Genomic DNA, 15,229 nt, shown 5'->3' with positions numbered 1-15,229 from the left:
TGGAGGCCTGTATCATCAGAGAGAGAGAGCTATAGGCATTATTATGTATGTGCTCTGGAGGCCTGCATCCTCAGAGAGAGAGAGCTATAGGCATTATTCTGTATGTGCTCTGGAGGCCTGCATCATCAGAGAGAGAGAGCTATAGGCATTATTCTGTATGTGCTCTGGAGGCCTGCATCATCAGAGAGAGAGAGCTATAGGCATTATTCTGTATGTGCTCTGGAGGCCTGCATCGTCAGAGAGAGAGAGAGATAGAGGCATTATTCTGTATGTGCTCTGGAGGCCTGCATCATCAGAGAGAGAGCTATAGGCATTATTCTGTATGTGCTCTGGAGGCCTGCATCGTCAGAGAGAGAGAGCTATAGGCATTATTCTGTATGTGCTCTGGAGGCCTGCATCGTCAGAGAGAGAGAGAGCTAGAGGCATTATTCTGTATGTGCTCTGGAGGCCTGCATCATCAGAGAGAGAGCTATAGGCATTATTCTGTAATGTGCTCTGGAGGCCTGCATCGTCAGAGAGAGAGAGCTAGAGGCATTATTCTGTATGTGCTCTGGAGGCCTGCATCGTCAGAGAGAGAGCTATAGGCATTATTCTGTATGTGCTCTGGAGGCCTGCATCGTCAGAGAGAGAGAGCTAGAGGCATTATTCTGTATGTGCTCTGGAGGCCTGCATCATCAGAGAGAGAGAGCTAGAGGCATTATTCTGTATGTGCTCTGGAGGCCTGCATCGTCAGAGAGAGAGAGCTATAGGCATTATTCTGTATGTGCTCTGGAGGCCTGCATCGTCAGAGAGAGAGAGCTAGAGGCATTATTCTGTATGTGCTCTGGAGGCCTGCATCGTCAGAGAGAGAGAGCTATAGGCATTATTCTGTATGTGCTCTGGAGGCCTGCATCGTCAGAGAGAGAGAGCTATAGGCATTATTCTGTATGTGCTCTGGAGGCCTGCATCATCAGAGAGAGAGAGCTATAGGCATTATTCTGTATGTGCTCTGGAGGCCTGCATCATCAGAGAGAGAGAGCTAGAGGCATTATTCTGTATGTGCTCTGGAGGCCTGCATCGTCAGAGAGAGAGAGCTATAGGCATTATTCTGTATGTGCTCTGGAGGCCTGCATCGTCAGAGAGAGAGCGCTATAGGCATTATTCTGTATGTGCTCTGGAGGCCTGCATCATCAGAGAGAGAGAGCTATAGGCATTATTCTGTATGTGCTCTGGAGGCCTGCATCATCAGAGAGAGAGAGCTATAGGCATTATTCTGTATGTGCTCTGGAGGCCTGCATCATCAGAGAGAGAGAGCTAGAGGCATTATTCTGTATGTGCTCTGGAGGCCTGCATCGTCAGAGAGAGAGCTATAGGCATTATTCTGTATGTGCTCTGGAGGCCTGCATCGTCAGAGAGAGAGAGCTAGAGGCATTATTCTGTATGTGCTCTGGAGGCCTGCATCGTCAGAGAGAGAGAGCTATAGGCATTATTCTGTATGTCCTCTGGAGGCCTGCATCATCAGAGAGAGAGAGCTAGAGGCATTATTCTGTATGTGCTCTGGAGGCCTGCATCATCAGAGAGAGAGAGCTAGAGGCATTATTCTGTATGTGCTCTGGAGGCCTGCATCATCAGAGAGAGAGAGCTAGAGGCATTATTCTGTATGTGCTCTGGAGGCCTGCATCATCCACAATGGACCATATATCAAATACTGTTTTTCTAATCTTTCATTATTTTACCAGAAACAATTGAATCCCTTAACTATGTTTCTTCAAATTTGTAGCATTTCTTATGTCCTATTATTAAATAAGCTAAGACTTTATCGTGTTATCCTTGCTAGGTTTTTAATGCATGGACTGCTTGTTCTTGGCTATATATACAGTGGGGCAAAAAAGTATTTAGTCAGCCACCAATTGTGCAAGTTCTCCCACTTAAAAAGATGAGAGAGGCCTGTAATTTTCATCATAGGTACACTTCAACTATGACAGACAAAATGAGAAAAAAAATCTAGAAAATCACATTGTAGGATTTTTTATGAATTTATTTGCAAATTATGGTGGAAAATAAGTATTTGGTCACCTACAAACAAGCAAGATTTCTGGCTCTCACAGACCTGTAACTTCTTCTTTAAGAGGTTCCTCTGTCCTCCACTCGTTACCTGTATTAATGGCACCTGTTTGAACTTGTTATCAGTATAAAAGACACCTGTCCACAACCTCAAACAGTCACACTCAAAACTCCACTATGGCCAAGACCAAAGAGCTGTCAAAGGACACCAGAAACAAAATTGTAGACCTGCACCAGGCTGGGAAGATTGAATCTGCAATAGGTAAGCAGTTTGGTTTGAAGAAATCAACTGTGGGAGCAATTATTAGGAAATGGAAGACATACAAGACCACTGGTAATCTCCCTCAATCTGGGGCTCCACGCAAGATCTCACCCTGTGGGGTCAAAATGATCACAAGAACGGTGAGCAAAAATCCCAGAACCACACGGGGGGGACCTAGTGAATGACCTGCAGAGAGCTGGGACCAAAGTAACAAAGCCTACCATCAGTAACACACTACGCCGCCAGCGACTCAAATCCTGCAGCGCCAGACGTGTCCCCCTGCTTAAGCCAGTACATGTCCAGGCCCGTCTGAAGTTTGCTAGAGAGCATTTGGATGATCCAGAAGAAGATTGGGAGAATGTCATATGGTCAGATGAAACCAAAATAGAACTTTTTGGTAAAAACTCAACTCGTCATGTTTGGAGGACAAAGAATGCTGAGTTGCATCCAAAGAACACCATACCTACTGTGAAGCATGGGGGTGGAAACATCATGCTTTGGGGCTGTTTTTCTGCAAAGGGACCAGGACGACTGATCCGTGTAAAGGAAAGAATGAATAGGGCCATGTATCGTGAGATTTTGAGTGAAAAGGGCATTGAAGATGAAACGTGGCTGGGTCTTTCAGCATGACAATGACAAACACACCGCCCGGGCAATGAAGGAGTGGCTTCGTAAGAAGCATTTCAAGGTCCTGGAGTGGCCTAGCCAGTCTCCAGATCTCAACCCCATAGAAAATCTTTGAAGGGAGTTGAAAGTCTGTGTTGCCCAGCAACAGCCCCAAAACATCACTAATCTAGAGGAGATCTGCATGGAGGAATGGGCCAAAATACCAGCAACAGTGTGTGAAAACCTTGTGAAGACTTACAGAAAACGTTTGACCTCTGTCATTGCCAACAAAGGGTATATAACAAAGTATTGAGATAAACTTTTGTTATTTACCAAATAATTATTTTCCACCATAATTAAAAATTAAAAATTTGATTTTCTGGATTTTTTTTCTCATTTTGTCTGTCATAGTTGAAGTGTACCTATGATGAAAATTACAGGTCTCTCTCATCTTTTTAAGTGGGAGAACTTGCACAATTGGTGGCTGACTAAATACTTTTTTTGCCCCACTGTATGTGTCTTTGAATTATTAAATAAATCAATCAAATAAATCAATCATCAGTTGAGACAAATTGCATCCCCAGAGAGAGTCTGACTAAAGGTGCCTATGTGGGTTGGTGGTGTTGTGTGTTCATGATAATTACAGTACAATTATAGATAAATGGGTCCACATAATAGGAATTTTGTTCCGCTAAATAGTAATTGTGTTTAGTGACGTAAATATAAGGAGGTCGCTTTATCAATCAGCGTGTGTAAATATCTATTAATGGACTGTAATTCCTTAGCAACCCAAGGAGAACCATAACGCGCTGAATGAATCAGAGTCTGATGACCTCTGACCGAGTCACACTGGGCTGAGTGGTGTGTGTGTGTGTGTCTGTGTACCTGCAGTCCAGCGAGGCACTGTGCTGTGCAACAGAGAAGGACGTCAGTCCCCCCTGCAACTCTCCTAGTCGGGGCGCCGGCGATATGTTGGAACATAGCAGGTACCCACAATGCACGTCTCTGAAACACAGGAAGTAGTGATGAACCTTCTCTCTAAGTTCAGGTTCCATTAGTTACCTAAACTTTGCTGGACACATGTTATGTTCAAGGATAAAAGTACAGTGTGATGTCATATCATTGTATTCAAGCACAACAGAACTGTGACACAAACAAGTGTCCTTACTGCTTGTTGCATTGGACCCATGTGTCTTTGTCCTTCCCACAGTTCCCCTTCTCTGTCCCCTCGATATTCAACTTCTCATAACAGAACTTGTCAGCAGCGGTCGCCTCTGAAAAATCAAACAATGAACAGGGATGATGTCACAACCTACATAAATAACCCTGCATTGAGTGTCATTGAGGTCGACATAAAAACGTTACTCACTCTCTCCCCACAGGTACTTGCACTGTCTGTCTTTGGTCTTGCACCTCCCGTTGAAGCAACGACCCTGGACACAGAGGAATGGTACACGTCAAACACAAACACACACCTGTACACACCAACTGGTCCACTCTGATCATTCTTGATATCTCTTACCTGTTCCTTTTCACATGAGTAGCCGTCCATCTTGTGCACGTTCGGGGGACACTGGCTGGAGTTACCAGTGCAGTTCTCTGGAATATCACAGTCATTCACTGCCTCCCTACACACCACGCCCATAAACTCCATCTGCCCACACACAACACAGGTCAAAGCATGTCAGCAGGTGTATGACAATTACTCCTGAAGTACTGACCTGTTGCACAGACTACAACCACTGTAATTATTATTTGACCCTGCTGGTCATCTATGAATGTTTAAACATCTTGAAGAACAATCTGGTCGTAATGGCCATGCACTCTTATAATCTCCACCTGTCACCCCCTCAGAGCCTGGTTCCTCTCCATCTGGCACAGCCAGAAGAGGACTGGCACCCCCTCAGAGCCTGGTTCTTCTACACCTGGCACAGCCAGAAGAGGACTGGCACCCCCTCAAAGCCTGGTCCCTCTCCACCTGGCACACCCAGAAGAGGACTGGCACCCCCTCAGAGCCTGGTCCCTCTCCACCTGGCACACCCAGAAGAGGACTGGCACCCCCTCAGAGCCTGGTCCCTCTCCACCTGGCACACCCAGAAGAGGACTGGCACCCCCTCAGAGCCTGGTCCCTCTCCACCTGGCACAGCCAGAAGAGGACTGGCACCCCCTCAGAGCCTGGTTCCTCTCCATCTGGCACAGCCAGAAGAGGACTGACACACCCTCAGAGCCTGGTTCCTCTCTAGGTTCCTGCCTTTCTAGGGAGTTTTTCCAAGCCACTGTTCTTCTACAACTGCATTGCTTGCTGTTTGGGGTTTTAGGCTGGGTTTCTGTATAACACTTCATGACATTTGCTGGTGTAAAAAGAGTTTTATAAATACATTTTATTGATTGAATATGCATATATGCGTGTTGTGACAATGCATAGTGTCCTGTACCTGACAGTTGTTACAGCAGAGTCCGTCGCTACACTTTGAGCCTTGTGTGAGTGTACACTTCTGACAGCACTTCTCTCCCTCCCTCTCGCACTCCTAGTGAAGGAACACAAACACATATAAACAAACACATATGAATCAAGGTTCCCTGTAGATTCTCCAGGACCAGAGGTGTCTAGGGCCAATGTCTGTCCACTCTCAGCTACTCACCGCTGGGCTACCACAGTCACACTCCTCCCCTGACTCCACCAAACCATTCCCACACTCTGGAGGGTCAACCAGCTGGAGTCACAGAGAGTGAGGGGGAGAGTGAAAGAGAGGAGAGAGGTTAGGTTTATCTAAGTGCTTTGGGTGAAATTTAAGAAAAGCGCTTTATAAGCTTTGAAGTTATTTTCTTCATTATCCCCCTCCAGGGGTGTGTGTGTGTGTGTGTGTGTGTGTGTGTGTGTGTGTGTGTGTGTGTATGTACCTTTATGGGTTTGTTGAAGAGACAGGCTCCACCACCAGTGTTGAGGAAGGTGTGGTACTCCTCCACATTGCAGTTGGAGAACCTCTTGGGCAGGTAGAAGCTGTTCAACACAACCACAGAGTCACGCAGTTACAGTGGAAACAACTGCAGCACGTCAACCACAACACACATCCCTCTGAGACACACTGTGCCACTCTTGTGTTGCTTTAGCGTTGTCCTTACAGAGAGAAGGCCAGCAGTGTGGTATATACTTACAAATTACCCTATATGAACAGGAAGGAAGCATTCACCACAAAACGTGTTGAACAAGACTGACTAACAGCCCACCATCTATAGAATAACACACACACACACACCTTTTATCTGTTGATGACCACAGTCAGAGTCAGGGACAGAGAATAGGGAGAGTAGCGGTATGGCATTGGCATACAAGATTAATATTGACTGATGGTGTGTAGAGGAAATAATATTTGTCACATTATTGTTGTTGTTGTTATTGTCCTTGTTGTTGCTTCTGGTTGTGAATCATAACCTTCGCACAATCTGTGATGTGTGGTGGCAGAAATCAGGTCCCATTGATAGCTTAAGGACAAAGGTGTCTTTTGTTGCAGAAATTGATTGACTTGAAATTAATACATTTCTGTTGACCACCTTTGCCCTGAAGTAATCAATAGCACCTGGTTTGCTAGTAAGCAATTGACACTCAATCAGGGGTCTTTCTGTTGTTAGTCTGTCATTGTTAGTGTTGGCCCCTTGCTGCTCTGCATTCCTGCAATCAGGGCTTAGCCTCAGACGCCATTGTCCTGTCTCGCCATAGCACTGTTGCTAAATGATACAGCAAATATGTATCCGCTTTGAGTAGTAATGCTAGTGAGTGGCTAATGGGAGCTAGTGCTGTAAACACAATGCAGCAAATATGTATCCGCTTTGAGTAGTAATGCTAGTGAGTGGCTAATGGGAGCTAGTGTTGTAAACATAATGCAGCAAATCCTGGGCCCAACAGGAGCTTTCCCGGAGAAAGGAAATGGTGGAAGTCAAGGGACTGAGTTGAGTTTGGATTATTGTAGCACTTACAATAGTAGTGAGAGTCATACTGATTAGGAATCAAACAAAGGCTCACAAAACAGAGAGAGAGAGACCTCCAATGGCAATATAGATATACATCAACCCTCCCTTACTTCTTTCTATGTTTCTCTCGGTCTCTTCTTCTCTCTCGCTAAACACTCTAAATGAAGAGAGGATAGTGTATGATGACTGATAAAGAACATTTCCCATTTGTGGGCGGTGGCCCCAACATAGCCTCAACATAGTAAAACCCTCAGTAATGAAGAACCTGACACAGAGGAACCCAGTGTGATACAAACACAAATCTCTCATTCATCTAGTGCATTATGGCACCCCCAGGCTGGCTAACACACACACACACACACACACACACACACACACACACACACACACACACACACACACACACACACACGAGATAGAACACACTATTTAGGGAACCCAGATAGAACCCCAACCCTTTTGATGGAGAGAACCACCACACAGTAGACTGTCAGTATTAGTTAACAGGAACAGACATGCAGGCGCTGAGAATAGAAAATAAAAAGTGACTGATACTTGCTCATTGAATACGAGTGTCTGAAATACCATTGACCTCTGCTTAGAGAGAGGGAGTCTGGGTAAGAGCCATGTGCTGGGGAAGGGGTAAATAATAACTTCTGACCTTTGACATGCTGACCCCACGGAGAGGTTGCTAAAGTCAGATAACAATATCAAAGATAGAATCCTAAAAGGGGTCCGTGCTGTTGAGTACAGTATTAATGGAGATAAATCATATTGGTCTCGTACGGGAATGACATTGCAGACTGTATCAATCGGTTAGATGGACAAGACATGATGGGTAGGGCTCATTGTCAAAGCTTTAAGGGGGAAAAGGGATCCCCCCTATGAGTATAACAGTAGAACAATCCGTTGCTCCAAAAGTGCTCAGCGAGTGACATCAGCCCAAAACTGAAAAAATATATGAAAATAAATCTGAAAAATATATGTACATAATGAACATAAATAAATACAGCTGAGATCAGACCACAGAGCTGTATTTCTTTACACTGCATCATCATCTGAAGAAGACGAAGCTACGGCGGGACGTCGAGCCACAGAGGCCGTAATGCTATTGGATGGAATGGGAAAGGTTGAGATGACTGACAACCCTTCCAGGCAGCCGATTGGTTCAAACTGCACGAGCAGCGTTCCAGCCAAGCTTCTGCTCACCTGCTGTCCCATTTGGGATTGAGGGGAAACGCAAGAGGTATTAAAGAAGAGGGGTAAAGACACACATCCTCCATACTAACACACACAGCGCTCACACACAGTTGCATCCATATCGATACACTCACACACACAAGCTGCAAAGCAGCAAGCGTGTACACACAGAACCACACAATGAACGGTAAACATTTGGCTGACAAGGACAGTACAAGAGCTCCACAGTTAACCAAGAGAGGTATAACATAATATTCAGAATATAGAATGTGATTGGTGAAACTCTACGTAGCAGTTCAGGACATGACCAATCACTCACAGATAGTATTACTAATATGAATCCCTGGCCAAACAGCCCAGTGCCTGAAGTTACTGATGTCTGGAGTAAACAACAGCCTCTACTGCCATCTAGTGGAATATTTAGTGAACTACAACACAGTCTAAAGTATTTTCTAATGCTCCAGACATTGTTAACCCAGTCAACACTAACAAGATAATCACTGTGAATGTACTATTTGTCCTAATTCAGATGATCTTCCCTGTGTAAATGTCCAACTAAGTCAGACTGACTATTTTTCTGGGTAGTCACTTTCTGGCCAGTCTAAGATGAACAAAGGTGGCAATATCATCAGAAGTGATGAACACGTATATGAGATATTAGTTCTTAGTCGGAGTTAAGGTTAGGTTCAGAGTTAGGGTTAGGTTTAAGGTTGTGGTTTAGGTTTAAGGGTGAGAGTTAGGGGTAAGGTTATGGTGAGTTAGGGTTAGTGGTTAAAAGTGCAGTACTTCCATCCTTTCTAACATGGTCAGATAGTGACAACCCTCTTCTCTAAGAGACTAACACACTATGACATCACAGCGAAACAGAGATGCACAGAGGGAACACACGTTTGGAATGTCGGCATTGCCGCGGGAGATGGGGTCTGTTGCCATGGCAGTGTGCGACGGGTTGTTTGGGAAACAAAGTACTTTAGAGGAAACTTACCCAACATCATCCATGATGCAGCCAGACCAACGGTCATCACACTTGCACTCGCCTGTGGAACACACAACATACATGTCTCTGTGTGGCCAGTGTGTGTGTGTGGCCAGCGTGTGTGTGGCCTGTGAGTGTGTGGCCTGTGTGTGTGTGTGTGTGTGTGTGTGTGTGTGTGTGTGTGTGTGTGTGTGTGTGTGTACCGTTGAGGATCCTCTTCTTGTCAGAAAAGATGCCAATGTTTTGTCCCAGAGACTGGGCCAGGGTTATGGCCATCTCATCTGTCTTGCCATACTGACAGAGGAAGGGAGGAGAAAAGAAATAAAGAGAGAAAACAGAGAGAGAGAATAAGTTCTTAAATTTGTGCCTAAAAGAGATGGTGATCGTGGTCCATTTTTATCCTGAAGCGGGGCTTACCTCATTGACTCCTCCTCCTTTAGTTAGAGAACAGACTCCTCCCATATAGGAGGCTCCTCCCCAGCTGCTATGGAACCGGTTCCCTCTGGTAAAAAGAGAGGAAGTAATTAAATCTCTAAACTGGGGTTCCCAGACTTTTTTGTCCCGTCAAATAAGGATGTCACCAACAGCCAATGTTAACTTTTTCATTTGGGGCTATGACATTTACATTACATTTAAGTCATTTAGCAGACGCTCTTATCCAGAGCGACTTACAAATATGACAGTCTATTACAAATCAGTCTGACAGGAAGCATGGTTTGAAGTGACTAAAATGCATCAGAACCCCCCAAACCTCCCCCCACACACACTCAGAGACAGGCTGAACCCATACCAACCCCTCTCCCCCACCCCACACAGACAGACAGAACCCATACCACCCCCTCTCCTCCACCCCAAACAGAGACAGACAGAACCCATACCACCCCCTCTCCCCCACCCCAAACAAAGACAGACAGAACCCATACCACCCCTCTCCTCCACCCCAAACAAAGACAGACAGAACCCATACCACCCCCTCTCCTCCACCCCAAACAAAGACAGACAGAACCCATACCACCCCTCTCCCCCACCCCACAGACAGACCCCATACCACCCCCTCTCCCCCACCCCACAGAGACAGACCCCATACCACCCCCTCTCCCCCAGCCTAAACAAAGACAGACAGAACCCATACCACCCCCTCTCCCCCACCCCACAGACAGACCCCATACCACCCCCTCTCCCCCACCCCACAGACAGACCCCATACCACCCCCTCTCCCCCACCCCACAGAGACAGACCCCATACCACCCCTCTCCTCCACCCCAAACAAAGACAGACAGAACCCATACCACCCCCTCTCCCCCACCCCACAGACAGACCCCATACCACCCCTCTCCCCCACCCCACAGAGACAGACAGAACCCATACCACCCCCTCTCCCCCACCCCACAGACAGACCCCATACCACCCCCTCTCCCCCACCCCACAGAGACAGACAGAACCCATACCACCCCTCTCCCCCACCCCACAGACAGACCCCATACCACCCCCTCTCCCCCACCCCACAGAGACAGACCCCATACCACCCCTCTTCCCCACCCCACAGAGACAGACCCCATACCACCCCTCTCCCCCAGCCTAAACAGAGACAGACAGACCCCATACCCCCTCTCCCCCAGCCTAAACAGAGACAGACAGAACCCATACCACCCCCTCTCCCCCAGCCTAAACAGAGACAGACAGAACCCATACCACCCCTCTCCCCCACCCCACAGAGACAGACAGAACCCATACCACCCCCTCTCCCCACCCCACAGACAGACCCCATACCACCCCCTCTCCCCCACCCCACAGAGACAGACAGAACCCATACCACCCCCTCTCCCCCAGCCTAAACAGAGACAGACAGAACCCATACCACCCCCTCTCCCCCAGCCTAAACAGAGACAGACAGAACCCATACCACCCCCTCTCCCCCACCCCACAGACAGACCCCATACCACCCCCTCTCCCCCACCCCACAGAGACAGACAGAACCCATACCACCCCCTCTCCCCCCACCCCACAGACAGACCCCATACCACCCCCTCTCCCCCCCCACAGACAGACCCCATACCACCCCCTCTCCCCACCCCACAGAGACAGACCCCATACCACCCCCTCTTCCCCACCCCACAGAGACAGACCCCATACCACCCCCTCTCCCCCACCCCACAGAGACAGACCCCATACCAACCCCTCTCCCCCAGCCTAAACAGAGACAGACAGACCCCATACCCCCTCTCCCCCACCCCACAGAGACAGACAGAACCCATACCACCCCCTCTCCCCACCCCACAGACAGACCCCATACCACCCCCTCTCCCCCCACCCCACAGAGACAGACAGAACCCATACCACCCCTCTCCCCAGCCTAAACAGAGACAGACAGAACCCATACCACCCCCTCTCCCCCACCCCACAGAGACAGACAGAACCCATACCACCCCCTCTCCCCCAGCCTAAACAGAGACAGACAGAACCCATACCACCCCCTCTCCCCCAGCCTAAACAGAGACAGACAGAACCCATACCACCCCCTCTCCCCCAGCCTAAACAGAGACAGACAGACCCCATACCACCCCTCTCCCCCAGCCTAAACAGAGACAGACAGAACCCATACCACCCCCTCTCCCCCACCCCACAGAGACAGACAGACCCATACCACCCCCTCCCCCAGCCTAAACAGAGACAGACAGACCCCATACCACCCCCTCTCCCCCAGCCTAAACAGAGACAGACAGACCCCATACCACCCCCTCTCCCCCAGCCTAAACAGAGACAGACAGACCCCATACCACCCCCTCTCCCCCAGCCTAAACAGAGACAGACAGACCCCATACCACCCCCTCTCCCCCAGCCTAAACAGAGACAGACAGACCCCATACCACCCCCTCTCCCCCACCCCACAGAGACAGACAGACCCCATACCACCCCCTCTCCCCAGCCTAAACAGAGACAGACAGACCCCATACCACCCCCTCTCCCCCACCCCACAGAGACAGACAGACCCCATACCACCCCCTCTCCCCCACCCCACAGAGACAGACAGACCCCATACCACCATCTCTCCCCCACCCCACAGAGACAGACAGACCCCATACCACCCCCTCTCCCCCACCCCAAACAAAGACAGACAGAACCCATACCACCCCCTCTCCTCCACCCCAAACAAAGACAGACAGAACCCATACCACCCCCTCCCCCACCCCCCACAGACAGACCCCATACCACCCCTCTCCCCACCCCCACAGAGACAGACAGAACCCATACCACCCCTCTCCCCACCCCACAGAGACAGACAGACCCCATACCACCCCCTCTCCCCCAGCCTAAACAGAGACAGACAGACCCCATACCACCCCCTCTCCCCAGCCTAAACAGAGACAGACAGAACCCATACCACCCCCTCTCCCCCAGCCTAAACAGAGGCAGACAGAACCCATACCACCCCCTCTCCCCCAGCCTAAACAGAGACAGACAGACCCCATACCACCCCCTCTCCCCCCCAGCCTAAACAGAGACAGACAGACCCCATACCACCCCCTCTCCCCCAGCCTAAACAGAGACAGACAGACCCCATACCACCCCCTCTCCCCCAGCCTAAACAGAGACAGACAGACCCCATACCACCCCCTCCCCCAGCCTAAACAGAGACAGACAGACCCCATACCACCCCCTCTCCCCCACCCCACAGAGACAGACAGACCCCATACCACCCCCTCTCCCCCACCCCACAGAGACAGACAGACCCCATACCACCATCTCTCCCCCACCCCACAGAGACAGACAGACCCCATACCACCCCTCTCCCCACCCCAAACAAAGACAGACAGAACCCATACCACCCCCTCTCCTCCACCCCAAACAAAGACAGACAGAACCCATACCACCCCCTCTCCCCCCACCCCACAGACAGACCCCATACCACCCCCTCTCCCCCCCACCCCACAGAGACAGACAGAACCCATACCACCCCCTCTCCCCCACCCCACAGAGACAGACAGACCCCATACCACCCCCTCTCCCCCACCCCAAACAAAGACAGACAGAACCCATACCACCCCCTCTCCTCCACCCCAAACAAAGACAGACAGAACCCATACCACCCCCTCTCCCCCACCCCACAGACAGACCCCATACCACCCCCTCTCCCCACCCCACAGAGACAGACAGAACCCATACCACCCCCTCTCCCCCACCCCACAGACAGACCCCATACCACCCCCTCTCCCCCACCCCACAGAGACAGACCCCATACCACCCCCTCTCCCCCAGCCTAAACAGAGACAGACAGAACCCATACCACCCCCTCTCCCCCAGCCTAAACAGAGACAGACAGAACCCATACCACCCCCTCTCCCCCACCCCACAGAGACAGACAGAACCCATACCACCCCCTCTCCCCCACCCCACAGACAGACCCCATACCACCCCCTCTCCCCCACCCCACAGAGACAGACCCCATACCACCCCCTCTCCCCCAGCCTAAACAGAGACAGACAGAACCCATACCACCCCTCTCCCCCAGCCTAAACAGAGACAGACAGAACCCATACCACCCCCTCTCCCCCAGCCTAAACAGAGACAGACAGACCCCATACCACCCCTCTCCCCAGCCTAAACAGAGACAGACAGAACCCATACCACCCCCTCTCCCCCACCCCACAGAGACAGACAGACCCCATACCACCCCCTCCCCCAGCCTAAACAGAGACAGACAGACCCCATACCACCCCCTCTCCCCCAGCCTAAACAGAGACAGACAGACCCCATACCACCCCCATACTCCCCCAGCCTAAACAGAGACAGACAGACCCCATACCACCCCCTCTCCCCAGCCTAAACAGAGACAGACAGAACCCATACCACCCCTCTCCCCCAGCCTAAACAGAGGCAGACAGAACCCATACCACCCCCTCTCCCCCAGCCTAAACAGAGACAGACAGACCCCATACCACCCCCTCTCCCCAGCCTAAACAGAGACAGACAGACCCCATACCACCCCTCTCCCCAACCTAAACAGAGACAGACAGAACCCATACCACCCCCTCTCCCCCACCCCACAGAGACAGACAGAACCCATACCACCCCTCTCCCCACCCCACAGAGAAAGACAGACCCCATACCACCCCCTCTCCCCCAGCCTAAACAGAGACAGACAGACCCCATACCACCCCCTCTCCCCAGCCTAAACAGAGACAGACAGAACCCATACCACCCCCTCTCCCCCAGCCTAAACAGAGACAGACAGACCCCATATCACCTCCTCTCCCCAGCCTAAACAGAGACAGACAGACCCCATACCACCCCCTCTCCCCAACCCCACAGAGACAGACAGACCCCATACCACCCCCTCTCCCCAGCCTAAACAGAGGCAGACAGAACCCATACCACCCCTCTCCCCAGCCTAAACAGAGACAGACAGAACCCATACCACCCCCTCTCCCCACCCCACAGAGACAGACAGACCCCATACCACCCCTCTCCCCAGCCTAAACAGAGACAGACAGACCCCATACCACCCCCTCTCCCCCAGCCTAAACAGAGACAGACAGACCCCATACCACCCCCTCTCCCCAGCCTAAACAGAGACAGACAGACCCCATACCACCCCCTCTCCCCCAGCCTAAACAGAGACAGACAGAACCCATACCACCCCCTCTCCCCCACCCCACAGAGACAGACAGAACCCATACCACCCCCTCTCCCCCACCCCACAGAGAAAGACAGACCCCATACCACCCCCTCTCCCCCAGCCTAAACAGAGACAGACAGACCCCATACCACCCCCTCTCCCCCAGCCTAAACAGAGACAGACAGAACCCATACCACCCCCTCTCCCCAGCCTAAACAGAGACAGACAGACCCCATATCACCTCCTCTCCCCCAGCCTAAACAGAGACAGACAGACCCCATACCACCCCCTCTCCCCAACCCCACAGAGACAGACAGACCCCATACCACCCCCTCTCCCCAGCCTAAACAGAGGCAGACAGAACCCATACCACCCCTCTCCCCCAGCCTAAACAGAGACAGACAGAACCCATACCACCCCTCTCCCCCACCCCACAGAGACAGACAGACCCCATACCACCCCCTCTCCCCCAGCCTAAACAGAGACAGACAGACCCCATACCACCCCCTCTCCCCAGCCTAAACAGAGACAGACAGACCCCATACCACCCCCTCTC

General features: G+C 50.7%; 1 protein-coding gene across 2 annotated transcripts in view; it reads right to left on the bottom strand.

Moving 5' to 3' along the window:
* LOC115146689 (disintegrin and metalloproteinase domain-containing protein 22-like) overlaps positions 1-15,229 on the bottom strand; it is a 102,475-nt gene that overhangs the window by 8,590 nt on the left and 78,656 nt on the right. For both annotated transcript variants that reach the window (XM_065006762.1, XM_065006764.1), the window contains exons 12-21: positions 9,474-9,558; positions 9,260-9,350; positions 9,066-9,117; positions 5,813-5,912; positions 5,554-5,625; positions 5,347-5,439; positions 4,434-4,565; positions 4,281-4,344; positions 4,080-4,185; positions 3,797-3,916 (exon numbers count right to left, since the gene is read on the bottom strand). In XM_065006762.1, coding sequence (XP_064862834.1) covers positions 3,797-3,916; positions 4,080-4,185; positions 4,281-4,344; positions 4,434-4,565; positions 5,347-5,439; positions 5,554-5,625; positions 5,813-5,912; positions 9,066-9,117; positions 9,260-9,350; positions 9,474-9,558 — 915 coding nt within the window. The remainder of the gene's footprint in view (positions 1-3,796; positions 3,917-4,079; positions 4,186-4,280; positions 4,345-4,433; positions 4,566-5,346; positions 5,440-5,553; positions 5,626-5,812; positions 5,913-9,065; positions 9,118-9,259; positions 9,351-9,473; positions 9,559-15,229) is intronic.

This window comes from Oncorhynchus nerka, linkage group LG3 (genome assembly GCF_034236695.1).
Source record: "Oncorhynchus nerka isolate Pitt River linkage group LG3, Oner_Uvic_2.0, whole genome shotgun sequence".
Taxonomy (NCBI): Eukaryota; Metazoa; Chordata; class Actinopteri; order Salmoniformes; family Salmonidae; genus Oncorhynchus; species Oncorhynchus nerka.
Note: the sequence above shows the minus strand (reverse complement) of the source record. Positions and strands in the feature narration are given on the sequence as shown.